Here is an 18,107-nt window from a genome sequence, read left to right as displayed (position 1 = left end):
AGAATACAGTATATAATATATATGTAACATACAAGATATGTTTTAATCTACGTTTATGTGTTTGGTAAAGCTTCCAGTCAACAACAGGCTACTAGTACAGTTTTTGGGAGTCAAAAGTTATACTCAGATTTTCAACTGGACAGGGGTCAGCACCCCAACCCCTCTCATTGTCCACGGGTCAACTGCAATAACGGGGAAACTGTGTGTGTGAATGAGGGGGTATATGGGAACTCTCTGTACTTTCTGCTCAATTTTTTATAAACCCAAAACTACTCTAAAAAAAGCAAAGTTTATTGATTTTTTTAAATAATGCTGAAATAAAGGTAAAAGATAAAAGTCCATGCCATATGTCAGCACCCTCCCTTGCCTTTTCCTGTTTAAAAATAACATACAGATGTGTGTGTGATTTTTTTTTTTTTTTTGAGAGAGAGCAGGGGGAGGGGCAGAGGGAGAGAGAGAATCCCAAGCAGGCGCCATGGGCAGCACAGAGCCCGACACAGGGCTTGATCCCAAGACCCTGAGATCATGACCTAAGCTGAAATCAAGAGGTGAACACTTAACTGACTGAACCACTCAGGCGCCCCTGTGTGTAATTTTTTAAATAATACATTCTTCTCTGTCACGGAAGGAAGGAGACTAGTCCAGAAGAAATATCTACAGAACACCTACTATTTAGGTAGATACTATTATAATTTAATGTTAAAATTTATTTAACCAATCAGGCATCTGTCATGTGCGAGGCAATATGCCAAGTGTTAGCACAAACTGGCATGAGTTCTTCCTCTCTGGGACCTTTTCTGCCTCCGTAAGAGAACTGAGAGTATCTGACCATCAACACTAGACATCAATAATTGTAAATGGAGGACACAAATAGTAAATGTTACCAGGATTCCAAAGGCCAAAAGAGCCGTAGGCTGGAGAGTTCTAGGAAAGAGGCCCAAGAAGGAGGGAGACTTGAAGAGGTGGTTTGTAGTCCTAGTGTTCCAGGAATATGGACATGCGGGGATTAGAGCACCCAGAAAAAATGGACACGGATGAGAGAAACAAGCTCCCACGGAGGAGGTTCCCAGCATGGAGGATGCAGGATCCACATGGCAGAAAAATGGGGGAGGGCAAAGGGGAGGTATGCAAGCCACGCAGGGCCGGAATATCTGGTGGGGTGATGAGGCTAGACTCCATCCTATTAGTCAGTGGGGGTGGGGGAGACAATTGGTTCTGAGCACCCCTAAAGGGTACTTAGGGCCACTGCACAACGCTTACATAAATCCCCTGGCTTCCAGAGAACCAGGCTAATAAAGCTATGAAAATGAACTCTAAAGCTATCATCATGAATTAGTACTCAGGCACCTGAAACTTAAGTGAGCTATTCGTTTCTAAAATAAAAAATAAATAAAAATAAAAAACAACTTTTAAAACAGCCAGGTGGTCCTGGCCGGGGACTTGAACTTCCTGTGAACTGAGCTCTCTGATTCAATGTGGGAAAAGGAGAAGCTGTGGGGTCCTGACATACATAACAGGCCAGTGGGGTAGACCAGACTTCAAGTGTTAAGGCAGGAGGCCACCTCCATGAGTCTACGGGTTCTTGAAAGGGGTTGTTCATCAGAAAAACGTTCCCTACTTCTGGCTAATGTTGGAATTATTTTAACAAGGGGCTAAGGCTTCCATTTTAAAGTGATTGCAAATGTCCCTCCTCTGCCTTCAGCGGGACAAAGAAATGCCAAACGTATGCTTTCCTGGGCATGCTTTATCACTGGGGCTGGGGGAACACAGAGGCCCAGCTTTAGCAAATGAAAAGACAGGATGCCCAGTTAAATCTGAATTTCAGACAATGAATACTTAGTTAGTGGAAGTACGTAAGTATAAGTTTAAGTATGTCCCATGCAATATTTAGGACATACCTATAGCAGGAAAGCATTTGTTGTTTATCTGAAGTTCAGTTTAACTGGGCATCCTGTACTTCATCTGGCAACTCTGGGCACCTAACAGAAATAGGACAGAGTCCTGGGGGAGCAAAGGATACAGACTAAGGAGCTTGGGTGCCCAACAAACTTTTGTACCTACTTCAACAGACGCTCAGGACACAGAGTTAATGCTTAATGCTTACAAGCCCAAGAACCTGCACCTACGTGGACCTTATTCATTCCTGCCAACAACCCTACAACCTAAGAAGGGTGACATTTCCTAACCCTTTTCATAAACAACGAAACAAAAGTTTGAGGAGGTTAAGTGAACTGTCACAAAGTCACAAAGCTACAAAATAGAAGAACCAGACCCCCTGCTCTTGGGTGAATTCTGAAGAAAGTTTTGAAGGAAGAAAAGGACTCAGATAGTTGGAGAGGAGAAGAACAGGCAGGTTCTGAGAACGGATCCCTCAGGAAGGTCAGAGGGGCTCTCTGCTACATGCGGTTCTGTGACTTCAATGTCAAGTATCTAAAATGAAATCTGAGCTTAAAAACCAAGGACCTTAACAGAAAATTAACAAAGGAATGTATGATTCCTTACAAGCATAGAGTAATCTTTTCAAGGCTGGCTATCCTTCAACTCCTGTTACTCCGGAGCAATTCTGATATCCTGGTCAAAAGCAAAGTCCTGCCCTCTCAGTGGAGTACCTTTGTGCACTACCAACTCTCAGGCCAGAATAGAGCAATAGGTGTGCATTCCGTTAGAGGGCGGGCTTAGAGAAGAGACACACGGTAGGAAAACGAAATCAGATGCTTTGGCCCGGAGAAATGGGATGTACATCTGGACCACAGCAAAATGGAGGGTAAAAAAATCCTTGAACCTCAGTTACCCCCATTAGGCCCACAAGCAAATGCAGGTGATGTTCAGGTTAAAATGCAACACTGAGTCTGCTTTTTTAAAAATTCTAGAGGGAGCAGTTTATCAGGTAGGTCCATCCATCCAGACCAAAGCCAGCCAGCCCCACGGCAGGTAATCTATGTTCCCTGTGCTTCCCACCCCAGGGGCCGCCTGAGACGGGCCAAGGAGGTTCTAGGTCTGCACACCTGGACTCTGGCAAACCTGGAAGTCCTGTTGCTAGCTCACTTCAGAGAGGGAGGGAAGTAGGGATTGGAAAAGGTTTCACTTGAAACTCCTCAGTTGGCCATTACTGAATGAAATCTTCCAACAATAGCACAATTTTACCTCTATCAAATAAAAAATATTGAATGCAAATAATTACCAATAATAAATTACTATTTACTGAGAAGTTGCTAGAAGCCAGGCACTTTTTCATATTTCATTGGTCATTATAATAATGCTACAAGATAGCTATTATTCCCATTTTACTGATGAAGGGAGTGGTATAGGTGAGTTAAAGAATTTCCCCAGAACATCATGTAGCCACAATTGATAAAACTAGAATTCAACCCAGAACTGACTCCAAAGCCCACACTACTTTCAGACAAGCCACCACTCAGTGACACAAAGGATGCTACAAAGCTATTCTTCGTTCCTATCAGGCCTATCAAGAAATAAACGAAGAAAATTAGCTAGAAATAAGCATGGGAGATTGGGGTTAGCCCTCAGGATAGATTCCCTTGATAACAAAGAGTTCAGTAGATCATAGTGATTCTGTTTAACACCTTGCCCCAGGCAAAATTCCTAGAACACAGAAAGTGTTTATTATATATTTGTTGAATGGCTGGCTGGCTAGATGGATGGATGGATTAATGACTGAATGTCCATTCTATCCACTCTTCCCTTTCTTTGGATAGCTTGTTGGTTTTTTTGGGGGGGGGGGTGTATATGCGTGTGTGTGTTTTAATGAAGCAATTATTTTTGGATTGCATTCCTGCTTTAATCTCATTGGTTTCCTGACTGCTCTTATCACCCAAAATGCTAAAAACCACTTGCCCGACATTTTTTACACTCTTCTTCCAACTTAGAAGGGTTCCCTTCCCTGTCTATTCAGATTCCATATTCTATAAGGCCTGGCTCAAAATCTTATGAAGAAGCCTTTGCCAACTAGTAGAATCCACATTAATCTCCCTCTCCAGTGAATTTCCACCGTTCTTCAACTTCACTATTTCATAAAAGGGTGTTAATCTCAAATTCCCAAATGGTCCACTTGGGGAAGGTCCATTCCTTTTTTTTCTAATTATAATGTTTTTCAAAATATGTCCACAAAACACTAGTTCTATGGTGCTAATAATATTTCACAAATAAAAGCATTCTATGATGAATCAGTTTGGGAAATTTGTGGTTACACACACACAGGTGTGCAAATCCCTTTGCTACCAGCCATCTTGGAGTCTTTAATATATCAATCTGCATTTGACTCCATAATATTTCCCAACCTCTTTGATCACAGCAACCTAAGAATATTAGAAGGCTCCTACTCTTTGAAAGATACTCTGGCAAATACTGGTCAATTACATGTTCCATCCTTTGTGGCTGATTGATGATTCTCTCAGCTGCCCAAAATGGTTTAGATAATCATTCATCTAAAACGTCGGGAGATGGGTTCATAGGCTCTGCATTCCAGAAATTCTGTTTGCTTGTTTGTTTCTAGAATATCCTTTGAGTGGCTCAATGATACAGACAGAGGGCTCCATTTAAAAAATAAATGTAGGGGTGCCTGGGTGGCTCAGTCAGTTAAGTGCCCGACTCTTGATTTCAGCGTAGGTCATGATCTCAGGGTTGTGAGATCAAGCCCTGTGCAAGACCAACACTGGGAATTCACTGGGGAATTCACCCCGTGTCTACACCCAGTGTGAAGCCTGCTTAAAATTCTCTCTCTCCCTCTCCTGCCGCCTCTCCCCCCACTAAAAAAATAAATAAATAAAAAATAAATGTATTTCTGTGGGCCTTGAACACTAGGTAAAGAAGCAAGCTATCAAAAATGGCTTTGTGATCTTGATCACAGTAATAAAGAAAGATAAGGAGGGAAAAAAGCAGAAGCTGACAGCTTTTCAGAGATACAAGACTCAGCTTCATGGAAAACAATAAAGATAAAATATCATCAAGTGCTAGGTCGAGCGAAGTCAAGGCCCAAAATGCAGACAGCCCAGGCAGTCAGAATCATTGTTAACAGAGGTCTTACCTAAGGGTATCTTATGCTACCTCTGCTACCTCTCCTGCTTTCACAGATGTGGAATCTAAGGTCCAACACCACTGATTAATAGGAGGTTCCTGACTCCCTAGTCAATAAGTTTCCCGGGGTGGGGGGGAGGATTACCCAGTCCAACTCTAAAAAGGTGTCCCCAGGCTCAGAAAGCCTTGTAACAAGCTCTCCTTCTTAATTAATTTTATACACCAGAATATTTATGTTACTTATTGATTAGCATTGTGTCTCCTACCAGATCATCTGCTCCACGAGAACAGCTCCTGGCATGGCACCTGGCATATAAGGTATTCAATAAATGTTTGCTAAATGGATGAAAGGATGGCTGGAGCAATGAATGAACAAACCATTTTGTCCACTGGTTAGAATCTTTTGTGTGTTCCACCATCTTTCTTTTCAGCACTGTACTGGATGGTCAACTTTTTTTAAAAAGATTTTATTTAATTATTTGTCAGAGAAAGAGAGACCACAAGCCAGGGGAGCGGCCGGCAGAGCAAGCAGAGGGAGAAGCAGCTCGATCCTAGGACACTGGGATCATGACCTGAGCCAAAGGCAGCCGCTTCACCAACTGAGCCACCCAGGCGTCCCGGGATGGTGAACTTCTAAGAAGAGCAGAATCTAAGTTAGTCTGATTAAAGAGTGCTGCCTGTGTGAACTTCTCCAAGACAGATCCCAAAGGCAGACTTTCATTCAACCAACAGATCAGTGATTGGTACACGTACTTCCTGAGGGCTCGTACTCTCTGCTTGGTGAGCCACTGGGAGGAAGACACTTCTCCTCAGAAGATGCAGACATCTGTCTGGGGCAATGTCCCTGGCATTAAGAGATCCTAGAGTCTGTCTTTTTTTCCACCGGATGTTTTTTCCTGCTTTATCAAAGATTAGTTGCCCAAAGAGCCGAGGGTCCGTTTCTGGGTTCTCTATTCTGTTCCATTGGTCTATGTGTCTGTTTTTGTGCCAGTACCATGCTGTCTTTGTGATCACAGCTTTGTAGTACAGCTCGAAATCCTGCAACGTGATGCCCCCAGCTTTGTTTTTCCTTTTCAACAGTTCCTTGGCGATTCGGGGCCTTTTCTGGTTCCATACAAATTTAAGGACTATTTGTTCCAGTTCTTTGAAAAATGTCCTCGCTATTTTGATCGGGATAGCATTGAAAGTGTAGATTGCTGGGTAGCATGGACATTTTAACTATGTTAATTCTTCCGATCCATGAGCATGGAATATTTTTCCATCTTTTTGTGTCTTCCTCAATGCCTTTCAAGAGTGATTTATAGTTTCTAGAATATAGATCCTTTACGTCTCTGGTTAAGTTAATTCCAAGGTAACATATGGTTTTTGGTGCTATTGTAAATGGGATGGATTCCCCAATTTCTCTTTCTTCAGTCTCATTATTAGTGTATAGAAATGCAACTGATTTCTGAGCATTGATTTTGTATCCTGCCACATTACTGAATTGCTCTATAACTTCTAATAGTTTGGGCGTGGATTCTTTTGGGTTTTCCATATAGAGTATCATGTCATCTGCGAAGAGAGACATTTTGACTTCTTCTTTGCCAATTTGGATACCTTTTATCCCTTTTTTGTTGTCTGATTGCTCCGGTGGAAAAAAGACAGTCTCTTAAATAAATGGTGCTGGGAAAATTGGACAGCTACATGCAAAAGAATGAAACTTGACCACTCTCTCACACCATACACAAAGATAAACTCCAAATGGATGAAAGACCTTGATGTGAGACAGGAATCCATCAAAATCCTAGAGGAGAACATAGGCAGCAACCTCTACGACATCGGCCAAAGCAACCTTTTTCATGACACATCTCCAAAGGCAAGAGAAACAAAAGATAAAATGAACTTATGGGACTTCATCAAGATAAAAAGCTTCTGCACAGCCAAGGAAACAGTCAAAAAAAACTAAGAAGCAGCCCACGGAATGGGAGAATATATTTGCAAATGATGCTACAGATAAAAGACTGGAATCCAAGATCTACAAAGAACTTCTCAAACTCAATACGCGAGAAACAAATAAACAAATCATAAAATGAGCAAAAGATATGAACAGACACTTTTCCAATGATGACATACAAATGGCTAACAGACACATGAAAAAATGTTCAAAATCATTAGCCATCAGGGAAATTCAAATCAAAACCACACTAAGATACCACCTTACGCCAGTTAGAATGGCAAAAATTGACAAGGCAAGAAACAACAATTGCTGGAGAGGATGTGGAGAAAGGGGATGCCTCCTACATTGTGGGTAGGAATGCAAGTTGGTACAGCCACTCTGGAAAACAGTGTGGAGGTCCCATAAAAAGTTAAAAATTGAGCTACCCTATGACCCAGGCATTGCACTACTGGGTATTTACCCCAAAGATACAGACGTAGTGAAGAGAAGGGCCATATGCACCCCAATGATCATAGCAGCATTGTCCACGATAGCTAAATCGTGGAAGGAACCGAGATGCCCTTCAACAGATGACTGGATTAAGAAGTTGTGGTCCATATATACAAGGGAATATTACTCAGCTATCAGAAAGAACGAGTTCTCAACATTTGCTGAAACATGGACGGCACTGGAGGAGATAATGCTAAGTGAAATAAGTCAAGCAGAGAAAGACAATTATCATATGATTTCTCTCATCTATAGAACATAAGAACTAGGAAGATAGGTAGGGGAAGAAAGGGATAAAGAAAGGGGGGGGTAATCAGAAGGGGGAATGAAGCATGAGAGACTATGGACTCTGGGATACAAACTGAGGGCTTCAGAGGGGAGGGGGGGGAATGGGATAGACTGGTGATGGGTAGTAAGGAGGGCACGTATTGCATGGTGCACTGGGTGTTACACGCAAGTAATGAATCACCAAACTTTACATCAGAAACCAGGGATGTACTGTACTGTGACTAACATAATATAATAAAAAAATATTAAAAGAAAAAAGAGATCCTAGAGTTTGAAAACAAACAAATCTACTCAAGAAGGACATATAGGCAAAATCAAAGTCTATGTTTTTCCTCAATAATTAATTACAGGTTCACCTGCCATGATTTTCCTAAACCCTTCTTGAACTTGATCATATCTTGAATCTGATCTACCTCCTGGGATCATTAGCTCAATGAGTTTACTCCTTGCTGGAAAATAAAGGTGACTTTTTCACTAGCTTAAAAAACTACCTCTCTGAGACTTCAAGGTGAAGTAGAGGGGACGGGGAGGGCGTGAGCAGGGGAGGTTCTCATTTCTGTGCCTGGATTCGGTAAGAGACTGTGCTTCTCCCCTTCCTGCCAGGCATGATATTATGGGGCTCAATCATATTCCCTCTGGAGTTTCCATTCTGTTTAGTGGCGGGCAAGCTGACGTGACGACAGAGTGTTCCTGTCCCCTCTGCAATCCCAGCACAGTACAGGCTTTTGGCCACTTCCCATGGTTTCCGCCAGAAAACTAGATTTCAAACAGGTGCGATCCTGCTGATTAGCATTATAATAGATTGTAATTACTTAACCAGTGCGTATATACCCGGAGGAACTTGGAGAGAAATATAATGTTTTGCCAAGTGTAGCTTTTATTTATGTAAAATACTGCGGGCCTGCTCTGGAGTTCTTTTAGTCTAAGTAAAGCCATGGAAGCTTTGTCTGCATATGCTTCAACGAGCTCCAGCACTGTGGTCCAGGCACTGGAATTTAAAATTTCATTTCTCCTTGCTGCCAATTACCAAGGGTTTTGTATCTAAGGCCCTGCAAAGGGAGGACAAGCGGGCCTTTTTTCTTCTCCCCTTCCCACAGCACCTTGCACAGGCCCTGGGCACCCAGAACGTTTACAATTCCTACTCTTAGAAACCCCAGACGTGACCGAAATGCTTCAGCTTAGTGCAAATTGCCACCCGGAAATAATAGGCATTCTCCCATAAGAACATTTTCAAGGAATCCTGTCGATTTTTATAAAATACCACTTTCTTCTGCCTTTTTGTCACTTCTTTCAACTGTACAGAAAGACTGGTTAGGGAATTCTTTCAACGGCTTAGCATACTGGTCTTCCCAGCTAGATTTCATACTCCTTGGAGGCAGGAATGATACCACACACAACTCTGGTCTTACCACAGTAGGTGATAGGGGAATACACGCTTGTTTACTTAAATTCATTCAGTCATTCAACAAGGGACCAGGAACTGTCTCGGGGTGCCAAGAGCAGAACAGTGAACAAAAACCTATGCATTTACAGAAACTCTGTTCTGGCGCTAAAGACAGATAATAAAGATAAAGAAGAAAAATATACAAGATAGAGAGAAGAGTAAAACTAAAGCAGGAAAGTATATAAAGCATCAAGATAAAGGGTGAAAGTTTATTTTAGTTTATTTTTAAAGATTTTATTTATTTGACAAAGAGAGAGAGAGAGCACAAGCAGGGAGAGCAACAGAGGGAGAGGGAGAAGCAGGCTCTCCACCCAGCAGGGAGCCCGATGAGGGGCTTGATCCCAGGACTCTGGGGTCATTACCTGAGCCAAAGGCAGATGCTGAACCAATTGAGCCACTTAGGCACCCCAAGGGTGAAATTTTAAATAGGCTTGACAGAGAAGGCCTTACTGAGAACGTAAAGACTTGAACCATGAGAGTATCTAGGAAAGGAGCATTCCAGAAAGACGGAATGGCCAGTGCAAAGACTGAAGTAGGAACACGGTGAATATGTTAAGGGGGGAAGGTGGGTCAATATGGCGGGGAAAGGAGTGAAGGGGAAGAGTAGCAGGTGATGTAGGGTCAGAGAGGTCATAAGAGGAGCCTGACCATGTTGGCCTTGTAGACTATAAGGACGTGGGTTTCACCAAGAGATATGTGAACTGAGTGACATAAGCTGACGAAGTTGAGGCAGTTGGGAACCAATTAGGAGGCTGTTGAAATAATCCAGGTATGAGATGATAAGGTCTTGGACCAGAGTGATGTCAGCAGAAATATGCAAAGATGATCAGATCTCGGATTATTTTGAAATCAACAGATGCTGCTGTTGGACTGGATATGGGGGTGTGAGAATGATGGGCATCAAGAATGGCTTCTCACGGTTTCTGGCCTGGGCAACCAGAAGGATGCAGTTGCCATTTCTTGAGATAGGGAAGACTATGGGAGGCTTAGATTGGGAAGGAGGGACATAAGATATACAGTTTTTGACATAACAGAGTTTGAGATGCCCTTGCACCATCAAATGACAATGACCAGAGGCAGTCACATATATGAGTTCTGAAGCAATAGCCATATGGGCTGGAATTAGGAATTTAGAGGCAACAGCATTTGAGAATGCATTTAAATCCATGAAACTAGATGAAACTGGTACAGTGAAACCAAAACAGCAGCTCCCAAATATCCCTATTTTCAATTGGTCATACGCTTCAATAAATAATTAACCTTTGGCTGTAGTGGCCACACAACTCCTAGACTTTTCAAAACAATCTCATGTCAAGAGATTCTAATATTTTCAAAAAGGCAATTGTTAAGTGTAACTAAATTAACTTTATTTTTAGACTGTGAGACTTTTCTTATAAATACATTCACAAGTCAAAGAGAAAAATATCACTGGACCATATGTTCTGATTTAAGATTCTCAAACTATGAATACACACATATAACTCTTCAAATATTAATAAAATTGTTAGAATGTACAGTGGCCCGGCCCTTTGCTAAGAACTTTACATAGACTCCCTTACTTCTCACAACAACCGAAAGAGGTTGTCGAACTATTATAAGAACTATTATATTCCCATTTTACAGATGAAGAAACAGGCATCAAGAGCCTAGGTCACCTGCCTCGAGAGTGGTAGATGCATCATGCAGTTAGAACCCATAGATCTGAGAGACAGGGGCCCACTGGAAGAAGTAGGGAACTGAGAGTCTCAAATAATCACTAAATCTGCTGCTGGTCAAAGACACAGAGAGGGGAAACAGAACAGATAGACAAGGTATGACTGCTCAGGAGACCCAAGGCTCTTTAACTGCAGAGCCAAGTGGCTTTCCGTGATAGCACTGGGACAAGAACTAAGCCTCGGGGTAGTTGTTAAATAACCAATCATGTATCAAGGGGAGCCATATTTAATTAGATGGTAAGTATTACTGGAGACTGTGGGGAGTCGAGTATGGAGAGATCCTGGAACCCCAGCTGCTGGTGGACAAATTCAAGGGACAGGTGCACACAAAGGGAGATATGGCCATTCCCAGTCCTTCCTTCCACATCCCTTTCTAGACCCCTCCCACCTCACTCCATTTAAATGATAATAAAAGGTTTCTGAGATCTTCTAAGATTTCCCTGCAGAAGTCCTACAGGCAGACCTATGCCTTCAGGCAGTGTATATCAAGGTGTACTCTAGCCACCCTCAGGATGAGACTCAGCAGGGGCCTGTTTAACCACAGCACGTGGCCTCAGGCTCCTCCCAGAGCATCAGCATCTGAACCAACACGGGCTTGGCCTTGGCCTTGACCCTGTAACAATCTCCCCCAAGGGATTCTGGGGCCAACAAAGAATAACAGTCCATGAGCCTTACCTCTTCAACAACAGTATAGGCCTATCTCACAGAGTCAGCAGGGTGGGATAATTTTGAGAAAGTCTGTCAATGAGCTATTGGGGAAATAGGAAACAGAAACATTAGCATCCCATTCCTTGCCAAATGAGACTACCCAACGGAAAAGAAACACTTTAAGGATGATGAAAAACTTGGCTTCTTTAGGTCCTGTATAATAATCAAGTCAATAAAGAACTCTCTCTAGGGCCAGTCCCATGGTTGGTTTAGAGGACGTAATCCTAACTGTAGTAGCTAAACATTCACCGAGCTCCCGCTGAGAGCAGGTTTTGGTCCGTGCATTTTCCACGTAGTGAGTCCTTTCATCCCCTCAACAACCTCTTTTGTTAGAGGTAGATACGGTTACTATCACCCACTTCTTACAGAGAAAGAAACAGGAAACAGGAACACAGGTTAAATAGCTCTGTAAAGGTCACAAGTGGGGTTGGCGGCAGAGGCAAGATTCAAACCCAAGGAGCCTGGCTTCAGAGCTCTGCCCTTAAGCTCTGGGCTGAACCATCTCTCAGAAAATGTCATTTTTGTCCTGACTGCTGCATTGTGAGTGGAGCATGGGAGTGGCACAAAGATGTCTTCAGAGGCGGGGGTCATGGAACCGGGGAGAGCAGAGCTCAGCATACACGCTAGTGAGGTGACCACACAGCAAACTCCAGGCTGTGAACAGGAGCAGCCAGCTGTCACGTGTGGACTCCATGTACCCTCCCTGCCATCTACCACGCTCCCACCATCTGTCCTAAAGGCAAAGCAGCTCCATCCAGCATTCATGGGGCGTCCGCTTCTAATGAACTCCAATACCTCTCCTTTACACAGCTAGGCTTGTAAATCTTGCTGGAGGAATTACAAAGGTCTACTATAAAATCTCAGGACATTCCTGTGTACAAAGTCTTCATACATTAATAATCTGGAGCCCTCCCCTGCCCACAATTTCTATTCTACTCTAATGTTTCTCGAAGCATGGTCAAATTCTCTCAAGGAGCACTTGTTACACATAAGGATTCCTAGCGCTTGTCCTAAACTCCAGAATGAAAAGGTGGTGGACAGATCTGTATTTTTAACACCCCACCCAAGTGATTCTTATGCACACTCAAGTCAGAGCAGCATTAATATCTTGTTCCCGGAAAACGAGTGGCAGCAATAGTGTTTAATGGGATTCTGCTTTCAGTATAAGTGAGATCTTCCCATCTCCCCGTAATGAGCTTTCTCTAAAACAAACCCCTTTGTCATCACAACTGATACGTCTCTCATTATCTGGAGAATAATTACCTCAGCCTGGCTTTTAAACATTCTAGAATCCACTCAGTTTTCTAAACTTTTTCCTACTCCAGTGTTTCCAAAGTGTGGCCCCCCGTATCACTAATGGTTTTAAGAGGCACCTGAGATGAACATCCTTCCTTTTTATTTTAGAGGACACATGTCTATTTTAATGTGAAAGAAGAAAAATTTTAAGTACAATATCCCAACTGGTGACTTCATGCATACCGGAGATTGCGTGGAAAAGAAGAGAATCAATGTTTAAAAATTTTACGTAAATAATAGCAGAAGTGGTGCTCAGATAAAAGTTTTAAATTTGGGAAATGTTATCCTGCCTGGTCCTTGCTGACAGGCACCCTCACTTTTGGCCATGCTTCTGTTTCCTCACTGCTAACCACAGGCCTTCTCTGCCTTTATTCCCACAGTGTCTGTATCCATGGAACGCTGTCTCCTCCTGTAAATACCTCTTTAAATGTTACCCTTCACCTCACGCCCAATCCATGCCTCCTTCGAGGAACCATCCAGATTCTTCCAGCTCTCCCAGCACACTTCCTTTTTGAAGTCGTGTAACTACTTCTGGTCCCACTCATTTAGAATCTAACTGCTACTTAAGTATCTGCATATATCTATTTAGTGTCACTTCCCTAGTGAAATGGAAGCCCCCTGGGGGTCACCCACAGTCTCCTTTACCTCTGGTTTACCTAGAGGGCTAAACTTCCCTGGTTGGGCCTGAGCACAAACAGGAACTGGGGGAGTACATTCGCGCAGTTGAATGAAACTGGCCACATCAATGAGGGAAGCAGCTGTTCCATGCCCTCCACATCTCCTGACTTCAGGCCAGGTTTCTCAGCCACACCCGAGAAAGGGTGTATCTCTTCATCACTGCCAGGTAAAGAGCACAGAGCCCCGGAGCCTGGGAAATGCTGCCCAAAGGTGTGATTCTGTGGGTGTCCTCTCACTGACAGGAATGGGGACTTCAGTCAGCCCAGGTGAACCTCTCTGTTTCCAAGGGCCAGCCCCCTCCACTGATGCACCCCCACCTGCCTGCCCTTCCGGAGGAGCCAGAGCGGCCACAGCATCCTCCAGTGAAAGCAATGCTAGGTGAGCAAACAGAACCAGCTCCACTACTTAATTCATTTTGTGACTTTGGCCTTTCTGTAGCTCAAGATGTTGTTTTGTTTTGTTGTAATCTATCCAATACCTGTTGTACCTAATTCACACTTGCTATGAGACAAAGAAGATATGATTTTGAAAGCACTTTATATTATTGGGTACAGTGAAAACATCAGGAACACAGCACACGCATCTGCAGGGAGAGTCAGACTGGCAGGGCTGGGGGACTCTGTTCTCCACCAGGCAAGCCGTGGGCAACAGGAAGTATGGGCCCTATTTCCAGTCCCCCTGGGTGTGCCATGTGAACTTGGGTACCCACTCGGCTTCTCTGCCTTTAAAACCTACCTCTGCACTAGGTGATCTGGTCTAGGGCCAAGTCCAACATGAATTTGAGCAGCTTAGAGAATAATGACCAGGCAAGGCTGGTGCCCAGGGCATGCTTCACTGAAAGTGCTCAAAAGTGGGGATGGCGCCCTGATGCACCCAGGGTTCGGAACCGCCCCAGCAAAGCATCACCAGACACACTCGGACATCTCTCCCTCCAACTGCCATGTGTTCTGTGGCTAAAGCAGCTTTACTGTTCATCCCACCTGCTCTCTGCCTCACCCTACCTCCCTCATCTGCATACACAGTAAAGGCCCCGTGGCCTCACGACTATACTCATATTTTTTTGGTCCTCTTCCTGTTCTAAAACAACAACTTCAAAAACCACAGGTTTTTAGTGTTAAGGTCTGACCCTGAAATTAGTTATCCCTTCAGCTCCCCCTCAGATATACACTATTTTCCTGAGTCCAAGAACCCATGTGTGGAAAGGAAATGAGGAGTGAGTGGGAACTCTGGTGGTGGGAGGCAGGCAGAAGGAAGGGGCATCGGGGAATGAAACAGAATGGAACGGTGCTCTGTTCTCTGGAATTCCATAAAGGTTTGCCTGGTCCCCAAAGTGTAAGCCGTGAATCTCCCAGGGTTGTAGCTGGAATGGTTTGTTGGAGCTTCCCTGTAAGCCCTGTAACCATGGTTTTGGGCAGACTACATCACAGCATGAGCGTAGAAAGAAAAGGCTTTTTCCTATTTTTGTCTAAGACTCCATCTCCTTTAAAAAAAATATGTAAGGTGACATGCCAAGATGGTTCATATACAGCTCCTGACCCAAGGACAATCATGAAGTGGTCTGTTTTCAATCATTAGAAGGGGATTCCTTTATGTTTCTCCATGAGATACCTCTTTTTGTGTCGACCCAAGAACCCTGAAAACATATGCACGCAGAGCCACACCTGCTCTTGGTGGAAACATGTAGCTAATCAGAAAACACCGAAATCCATTTCCTAATTTAATGCCTTCCTTCCAAAACGAGCTTAAAGAAGGTTCATTCTCCCTGCTTCTTTGGGTGCCAAGGTTGAATGCATTTGGTTTACAGTACCCGGACAAGGACGGCCTATTTCCAAGTCCCTAATATTTTGACAGTGTAATCAATTAACTCTATGTCAGACTTAGCAATAGTATCTCATTGCACAGTATCTTGAAAATCAACACAGGGAAATCATGTAACTTTATGTAGGATTCAAAGCACTGACTTCCAATTTCTTGCAAGCAGAACCATTTTTAAAGATTCAACACTCATTCTGGACGCACAGGCGTTGCATGGGGCAAAACAAGCTTGGCTTATGTTTCTGGGACCCTGGAGGAGACATCGTCGAGAACACATTTTTCTCCCCGTGTGTCAGAAGATGAGCTAACCACCATGCAACAGAATAGAAACAGGCTAGCTTCCTCCCGGAGGGAAAAATAAAGCAGCTCCTCACTTGGCTACGCAGGACAAAGCCAGGACGTGCAAGAACCCTTCAGTCTAGGTCTCCACGTGCCTCTCCAAGGACGGAGGAACCCACCCACACACAATCACACACAGCCAGCCCACCACGCGCCTGCGGGAGGCGCCGGCTTCTCTGCCAACCTTCAGCACCAGTGGCTAGGGGCTCTCCCAGCTTCCGAGCTGCCTGTCGCACCCCTCGTCCGGAGGGACAGAGGGCCTTACCCTCTTTCCTCCTTCGTTGCCCCAGTGCCTACTTCTCCTCAACTACGAAATGGAGTATGCTTCCCCTAGGCAACTGAGACACACACACACACACACACACACACCCCAGATGGCAATAAGTCTCGGCGCCCCATGACCAATGCCAAGGCCGTGAGTGCTTCCCCGGGACCCCACAGCTGGGTTCCTGGACCGGGAGGCGGCAGACTCACCCAGTCCTCGAAGTGCCGGCTCCCGTTCTGCAGCAGCTCCTCAAACTGGATGGTGCAGTTGGCCACGAAGTCGTCGTAGCCGATGGGGGCATCGTGGAAGACGGCCAGCTCGATCTTGCGCCCGTTGCACACATCGGTGACGAACTCATCGTGCCAGGCCGGGCTGTTGGTCTTCTGCTTGGTGGCCGTTTGGCCGATGCGCGAGTCGTCCACGTTGAGGGCGATGTAGGGGTCCAGGAGGAAAGTCTGCGGCCGGGGTCCCACCGCATGGCGCAGCGACCAGGCTGTGGGCTTCAAGCTCACGGCCTCGCAGATTTTGATCTTAAGAAGGCCATTGAACACTACCATGGTCGGGGCGGGGAGTGGGGGCCGGGGTCACTCCGTCCGCCCCGAGGGCAGGAATGAAGAACCGACGCCCCGGCGCTCTGAGCCACGGGGACTCCTGGGTCCCCTCTCACCCCACCCCACACTGTCCCTACACCTTGTAGCGTTGCGCCCTGGCGCGGGCGATTCTCAGCGAGTGCATGTATTTCCTCGCCGGGTTCCTAACGGAAAACAGGGAGGGGGGGAGAGCTGGGGGACGTCCGTGTTTGGAACAAGTCTCTCCCCCCCCACCACCAGCAGCACCTCCAGAAAGAAGACGAGCTGTCGGCTTCGCTGCAAGCCGCGGGGGCTGTGTCGCCGCCTCGCTGGCTCTCCGGGTCCGGGCTGCGGGGACGCGGTCGCCGCGCCCGGCGGTTACCTACCTTTCCGAAACATAATCCCCGGGAAATTTCGACTCCGGGAGGGGGAGGGGGATGTGGGACGGGGCGGGGACGAGAACCGGGGGCGCAGATTTCAACCCGGATCCTCTTCGCACACCCAGCTCCTGCCTCTGACCGCGCGGGGCGGGGGATGGATCGAGGGATGTTCAGTCTATCCGGAGGGATGCATGTCGAGAGGAAATGGTCCTCCTCGGAGCCAAATTTTTAAAAATCCACAAGCCACACAGCCAGCCCGGCCGCCTCCTCCTGGGCGAAGCCGCGCGGCGCGGCGGTCGGCGATCGGGAGGCGCCAGGAGCCCAGAAGCTCACATCCGCGCGGGCTCGGGAGTCGGGGTGGCCGCCACTCGGGCTCGGGGCGCAGGCCGGCACCGGGCGGTGCGCAGCGCGGCGGCGGCGGGGCCGGGAGTGCGACTCGGCGCGGCCCCACCTCCCGGGCGCCGGCGCCCGCCGGCCGCGCTCCCCGCGTCCCCGCTCTCGGCTGCCGCTCGCTCGCCGCCCGCCCGCCCGCTCTGCCCCTCGGTCTCTTCTCTCTCCGTCGGTGTGCGAGCGAGTCTCCCTCCCTCTAATGCAGGAAATGCGCAAAAGACGTCAGTGTGTGTGTGTATGTGTGTGTGCGTGTGTGTATGTGTGTGCACGCGCGCGCGCGCTCCTGTGTTTGGGGAAATAGAAAGTTTTGCCTGTTGGGGGAGCAATACGGGAAAAGTGAGCCGAGGAGAGGACGACGCAGAGAGGGCGAGCCTGCCGGGTCGCGGCGGCGGGCGGGGGAGCCGAGCGGGGACCGGCACGGAACCCCGGGGAGTGGCGGCGTTGCGGGCGGTGGTGCGTTTGCTGCGGGCTGTGGACACCTCGTCTCTCGTCTCCACCGGGAGACCGGCGGACCGCGCAGCTCCCCGGGGCTCCACGGCCAAACCGTCTCGTAGAGCGGGGCGGTGGGGGAGTGGCGGGGGTCGCCCTGCGGGAGGAGACTCGGGACCCTCACCCAGCCCCACTCCCACTCGGACCCAGGCCGGCGAGAGCAGCCTGGGGAAGTACTGGCCCTTCTGTCTGTCATTCCGTCCGGAGACGCGCTGCTCCGCCGCGGTGGGGGAGGGGAGGACGGGAGGGGCGTGCGAGGCTCGGTGTGTGAGTTT

General features: G+C 46.5%; 1 protein-coding gene across 1 annotated transcript in view; it reads right to left on the bottom strand.

The window, feature by feature from the left end:
* Window positions 1–17,376, bottom strand: part of PRKCE (protein kinase C epsilon) — a 482,751-nt gene extending 465,375 nt beyond the window's left edge. Inside the window, exon 1 of the mRNA XM_026486666.4 lies at window positions 16,214–17,376. Coding sequence (XP_026342451.1) covers window positions 16,214–16,561 — 348 coding nt within the window. The 5' untranslated portion in view covers window positions 16,562–17,376. The remainder of the gene's footprint in view (window positions 1–16,213) is intronic.
* Between the last annotated feature and the right edge of the window lie 731 nt (window positions 17,377–18,107).

The sequence above is a fragment of the Ursus arctos genome, unplaced genomic scaffold, assembly GCF_023065955.2.
Source record: "Ursus arctos isolate Adak ecotype North America unplaced genomic scaffold, UrsArc2.0 scaffold_8, whole genome shotgun sequence".
NCBI classification, from domain to species: domain Eukaryota; kingdom Metazoa; phylum Chordata; class Mammalia; order Carnivora; family Ursidae; genus Ursus; species Ursus arctos.
Note: the sequence above shows the minus strand (reverse complement) of the source record. Positions and strands in the feature narration are given on the sequence as shown.